The following is a 6,205-nucleotide window of genomic DNA, read 5'->3' on the forward strand; positions in this document are numbered from 1 at the left end:
CACCAGCATTTTAAATAAAAGTAGGTTGCATGAACTAGCAAGAGGTTATAAAATTAAAATTATTACCCTTGTTTTGTACTCTTGTCAAACAGTTACTTCATTCTCAAAAGTATATAAATTTTGTAGTTTTACAATATTTTGTTAATAATATGAAAAGAACGTGGCTACCGGAAGATAACAGAAGTTCATGTTTACAGGTGTCTATAGTCATAAACTATCAAAACAAATATTTATGTTCAAATAACTTCTTCTTTCAAAATAACTTATGATTATCAAAAGAAGGATTTCAATAACTCCATTAATCTACAAATTTGACCTACTACAAAGATGTCTTCCAATTTTAAAGCAGTTGATCAACCTTTCCTCGAAGTAAAATTTATCTCAACTTCCTAATAGGTAGGGCATTTTTAAATAGTTTTTCCACCTCACTTGCTTTCATTTGGAGGCCATTTAAAATCTCCATCTCTTCTTTACTCAGTCCTTTAAGGAAGTTCTCTTCATCCTCCTGGAAAACTTTAAACCCTTCGGCTAACCTGCGAAACAGATTAACCTCAGTGTCCTTCACTTTTTCTACCTCCTCTTCAATCTCCTCAACCTCTTTTATAATCGTCCTTTCCCCTGCTTCTGCCGTCTTCTCTAATCTATCAATAAGGGGAGGTTCAGGACCACATGTATTGTTAGTTCTGATGAAGGTTTTAAAGTCTCGACCCACGCTTTCAGCTGCCTTTTCTAGTTCAGGCACAATACTTTCAGGTAAAACTGCACTTCTTGTGTACACAACTGCGCCACCATACCCATCCCATGCATCATTCCTTCCTCTATAATATATAAATATATAGTCCTCTGGTTTACCCTCTATCTTCGAAGACAAAATATACCTATTAAATGATTGTCATTAGTTTCTAATGACTCTGTCCTCTGGTAAAGGTAAGCGTGTTGAGGTCAGAGTTCAAAATTAATAAACATGTGAGAGGCATAGAGATAATGCTGGCTATTTATGGCCTGTTTGACACTGTTTACAGCAAGAACTTTCAGAGAAATGATTTCAGAGAGCACAATGTTATCGATTTTTGGATGACAGGCCAAATACGGAAACTGATAGATAGATATGTAATGAAATGAAATATGTTATTCATGACATTTACATAACAGCAATTCTGTTACAATATATATTTTATATTCTTGTTAATGTTTGAAAATTTTAAATAATTCACCACATGTGTTTTATGAAAAATAACTACAACCAACCACACATGACCAAGAAAATTATTATGACACGATACTGTTGTCAAAGAAAGAGGAAAAAGAGACATTTTTTGCCGACCCTTGCCTTTGTATACTACAAACAGAAATCAACCAACTCCGGACCTAGTAGATAGACTTTTCAATTCGTTCGTATCGTATACTTTCAAGTTGTGTACCTTTTCGTGTCGTGTACTCAAAGGTCAAATACAAAACCGACCCATTTAGGGTTCGTGTACTTTCGTGTTCGTGTACCTCCATTTTCGTGTCATTCTCGTGTGAAATTAAATATTAATATAAATATAATTAATTAAATAAATAAATGTAAAAATTGAAGTTTTAGATAAAATATTTACAAGATTATATGAAATATATACATTTAAATCATTTCTACTTACAATATTATAAAACTATGCAATATTTTAAAGTATTTATTATACATATACATACTTATAATAAATATTAATATTAAATTATAAATATATATATTTCGTGTACCTCGTGTTGTGTCGTGTAATCAAAGGGGAAAAACAAAACCAACACTACATCTTGGTCGTATACTTCGTGTTCGTGTATTTTTCGTGTCGTGTACTCAAAATCCAAACACAAACACTAAATTTGTGTGTCCTGTGAAAAATTGCCGGGTCTAAGCCGGGTCTAATAGTAGATATAAAATTTTAATTACTAAATATTCCAGAAGATAGGGGATTAGATTATAATTTTTTAGTATCAGCTATTAAATACTATATTAGTTGAGAAACACAAAGGTAACTGCTATACGATTCATATTGATATGATATTTGACTTGAAGTGCTATATGAGAAAGAGAAGAAATAACTGGTATTTTTAATTTTGTACAACAATTTTCCAGGGGCATGTGAATGAATAAAAAGAGACTTCCCTTGCTAAAAAAGTTGTTTCCCCTAACCTATTGTCCTCTGACACATCTATCTACAACAATTAGGAACAAAAAAGAGATTGCATGTAACAAGTCTAAACGTTCTTCTGGACTTGACAGATAATTTAGAAAAGTGAAATCATTATATAAAAATATAACAGGTCTGACTGGACATGTGTAATTATGGAAACCTTCTTCTTTTGGAATTAGGAGTTGATTTAGGACCCCATAGATCTAATCATAAATACATTATTCGGTATGCAGACATAAATTTTTCATTAAAGTGTCCGTTTTCATTTCAAATACAGGTGATCCAGAATATCAAGCCTGAATAGTTCAATATACCAGCTGCCACTTGCGACTTATGCTCTCAACTGAACAATTCTGTATAAGAGTGCACCGTTTACTTTCGAGAATTAAAAAGATAGTTTTGCAGTTGTGACATGCTTACAATTTAAAGTAACAAATATTTGTGCACATAAATCAAGCATAAAGTTCTGTATGCAAAGAAAAAGGCAGCAAATTTACCAGTCATCTTGGTAATGAAGATACTCGTTGTCATGATTGTAGAGGATTCCAGGTTGGGATGGATCTTGCACAAAATTCTGCACAGCTGATCGAGTAAAGAATCCACCATCTGGAGTCCCTATACGCCATGACAGATTTCCTACAAGTTTGTCGCCTTCTATATGGAAGTCATGCAATTGGCAGTCAAAAGCATCAAATGTAGGATTTAGACCACTAGTAATGAACCACTTCCCGGTAAAATCATTGATGTTGAAACTTTTCACAATCACATCAGCAGATGGAGCAGGAAATTCACCCACGTCAGATTTACGCGGTACACATTTCTTTCTTGATACAGCACACTCATTGAACTCATCTACAACACTGTTTTCAAACAGATCCCCACACTTTATCTACGCAAGCAAAAGAAATGTATTTTTATATAAGATATAGGAGAGGATATAAATTTCTAGTCCAACAGGTAGATGGAATAAATGGAAATAACCTGGCATTCAGTCTCATCAGGTCTATTGTTGCATGTTTGGAGACAGGCAACATTAGCTGCACATGATGGGTTTGCAATGCACTTGGCAAGCTCCACCCTAAGAAACATGAAAAGCTACCATGAACACAAATGACGCAGATTATAACATTAAACTCTATTCTCTCATCTCTGCGTCTGATAATCGAATTTCACACCTACCAGCTCGTAGAAGATCTGTATGCAAGCCATCCTATAAAAACTTGTGATATAGAATAGGTTATGTGTGATAATGTACAGCAAAGCCATTCCTTTAATGGTAGCAGGGAAGAATTGAAACAATGCGCTGTTCTCCTTAAACTGTCTCTATGTCAAAAATTCTGTGGTTTTACAGCCAAACACATATTAATAGAATAGTTTCAGAGTTTTTACATTATACAGGTCATTTAACTGTTTCATGGGTTTTCTACTATTCCAGAAGCTGAATAATTTAACTTGTAAGATTCTTCCCCGTCCCTAGAAATACAATGGTAACATGTTGTTTCCCCAAATTTTAGTTGACCGTTTCTATACCAAATTAGGAGACCTGGTCTAGTAGGAACAATTATAAAATCTGAAGCACAGAAGCTAAGAGGGGTTACCACAAACTATAAGGTTGTGTCTGGATGGCTGTAATAGAGGTGGAAATGAAACATGTAAAGAGAATCTATATTTGTAAAAAGAACAAGAGGATATGAGAGTTAGAAAAAATGTTATAGGCTCTGAGGGTGATTCTGTATTAATGTATAAAAAATAAGAGGGAGAAAGGAATGACAACTCATTTGCCAACGGGAAGAATGGACCTTAATTTATTCTGTAAAAGGAATGAGCTACGAAATACACTATCAATATCAACAATGGTGTTTCCCACCCAATTCATTCCAACAACCAAGCGCGGCCCAATAATATCAGATACCTTGAAAAAGGAAACTGTGGTTTACTTTGGAGGAAAAAAGAACCGGTCTTCATAAAACTAGTTTATTAATATGACTATATGAGATACCTTGAAAAAGGAAACTGTGGTTTACTGCAGAGGAAAAACCAATCGCCTTAAAACTAGTGTATTTATTTCATAGTTTCCACTATAATTATAGTTTGTTTATATACAATAGACACTTCATTTCCACAGACCTCAAGTAACAACCAGATCAGGTAAATCATCATTCAATTCTCTAACCAAGAATGGCCAAAACTAATTTTTGCAGAAAGTGATAGATTCTTTCTTCTACTAGTGTTCCTCTTATAACCAAAAAAATACACAATAACGTACTTCCAATCGCAGTTATCTCTTTTAAGTGTAGACTACCAGTCACCAAGGCAGAAGTTTTTAAGCCCTTGTAATTCAATAAAAAATTGTACATAAGAGAACTGTCTACTATGCAGTACAAGGAGTAATTTCTTCCCTCAGCAGGCAAGCAATCTAATATGAAATTGATTCGAAAGGCTATTTTCTTCTAATTCCCATGGGTATCCATATAACGTTGAGTATATTCCAAGTGTTGTAATCTATTCTAGATAAATGTAAACCCTTGAAATTGATTTTCCTATATGCAACAATTAACAATTCAGGACTTTAAAAAACTGTCACTCAGCTGAAATAAAATTACACAGTCGAGAATAAGAAAAAGGTCTAGGGTGCAGCAGTACCTGCACTCCTTTAGTAAGCAAGTACAAGTTTTAAGAGCATCAACAGCATCTGCATTTGGTAAGTTCGTCAATGAGAAGGCCAGTATAAGTGCTACTACAAATTGGCTCCATTGTCTCTGAGCAATCAATGTTACTGTTGCTCGAAGGCTGAATCTGTCCTTGCTCTGCCAATAAAAAAGGAGAAAACAATTCCATCAATTATAAAATAGAAGGCAATTTTTTAACAAAATATAAATAATGAAAGAATTACCTTTATTAATGCTTGAATGTTACACAAGGAAAAAACCTTTGCTCTTCCATTTGATAAGAAATCATGAAACCTAGAGTCTAACCCACAACAAATCCTAAAGTTTCTTAAAAGTCGAGTATGCATAGATCTTTTGTTATTTGACCGGAATTTCACCATGTAAACACCACCATTATCAGGATCAAACCCTCTACCCTGAAATCTTTTATCATTACAAAACTGGGATTTGGTGTAATAGCTGTTATATCGAAAAGCGGAGCGCAGAGAAAATGCCATAACTCAGTATGATTCTGCAACACATAAAGCCAAGAAGGTTAATTATAAAGAATCAAAGTGCCACCTCTGTCAAACCTTTAATGCCATCAACAACCGAAAGGATTTGAGAATTACCAGACACAGACACAGACACACACATTAGCAAGCTCTTCTCCTAACACAATTTCGCTGAAAGATAAGAGAAAAGGGAAAAATTTGAGTAAAGTTTTGGGGTTTAGGAGGGTCGGTCACTTAACCTGCAATCATGTCAGAGCTATCTATGGAGTGTGTAAACATGTATCCTATATATAGATTTGAAGCCCTTATCTTAAAACATAAGTCCATATATATTTCATGAGACTATAATCCCTACACTATCAACTTATTTACTTGCATCTTCTGTTGTACTTTAATCTTTAATTACGTAACTGATAAAAATGTGATCAATTTAATTTTGCATTTCCGCAAACACACCAGCAATCCAAGTGAAATGCTAAACATAATCAAAATCCTCATTAACCAAGAAATGTTATAAAGAACATAAAACATAAAAAAAGAACACTTGTGACAATAGTTTGATGTTACATTGAAACTCAAGTAGCAAAACAAAAAAGGTAGGGAAATGCAAGAACATGAAAGAAGAGAATCAAGTAAAGAAGCAAACCTGTTAGAGATAGAAGAGGCAAGTTGATGATGGGTCAAGTTAAGTTGCGGGCCGTAGAAGCGGGAATTATAAGTGGGGATGTGTGTGTATAATTATAGAAACAAGAAGAAGATCGATGAAATTGGATAAGACAGAGAGACATCGTTGGTGTGATTACAAACATTGTCACGTATCTCCCCCTCACCAAACATTTTATTCTAGCGTCCCCTATTTCTGCCACTTCTA

At 34.2% G+C, this 6,205-nt stretch overlaps 1 protein-coding gene across 2 annotated transcripts; it reads right to left on the reverse strand.

Annotated features, from left to right (window-relative positions):
• Window positions 1-204: 204 nt before the first annotated feature.
• LOC141707838 (violaxanthin de-epoxidase, chloroplastic-like) lies at window positions 205-6,205 on the reverse strand. 2 transcript variants are annotated; one of them, XM_074511226.1, is made up of 7 exons: window positions 5,981-6,205; window positions 5,452-5,505; window positions 5,065-5,351; window positions 4,815-4,978; window positions 3,153-3,249; window positions 2,669-3,060; window positions 205-878 (listed from the first exon to the last, which is right to left on the reverse strand). In XM_074511226.1, exons 3-7 carry the CDS (start codon window positions 5,335-5,337, stop codon window positions 377-379), a joined length of 1,428 nt encoding a protein of 475 aa, XP_074367327.1. In that variant the 5' UTR covers window positions 5,338-5,351; window positions 5,452-5,505; window positions 5,981-6,205; the 3' UTR covers window positions 205-376. The 2 variants fall into 2 exon arrangements, with proteins under 2 accessions (XP_074367327.1, XP_074367326.1); XM_074511225.1 differs by lacking the exon at window positions 5,452-5,505.

This window comes from Apium graveolens, chromosome 2, assembly GCF_009905375.1.
Source record: "Apium graveolens cultivar Ventura chromosome 2, ASM990537v1, whole genome shotgun sequence".
Taxonomy (NCBI): Eukaryota; Viridiplantae; Streptophyta; class Magnoliopsida; order Apiales; family Apiaceae; genus Apium; species Apium graveolens.

Excerpts from the sequence above, each read along its gene's own strand:
- LOC141707838 (XM_074511225.1), bottom strand. The coding sequence starts at position 5,337 with ATGGCATTTTCTCTGCGCTCCGCTTTTCGATATAACAGCTATTACACC. Across the intron at positions 4,979-5,064 it reads ACATTCAAGCATTAATAAAG|AGCAAGGACAGATTCAGCCT; the intron begins GTAATTCTTTCA and ends TTTTATTGGCAG. Across the intron at positions 3,061-3,152 it reads CTGATGAGACTGAATGCCAG|ATAAAGTGTGGGGATCTGTT; the intron begins GTTATTTCCATT and ends TTGCTTGCGTAG.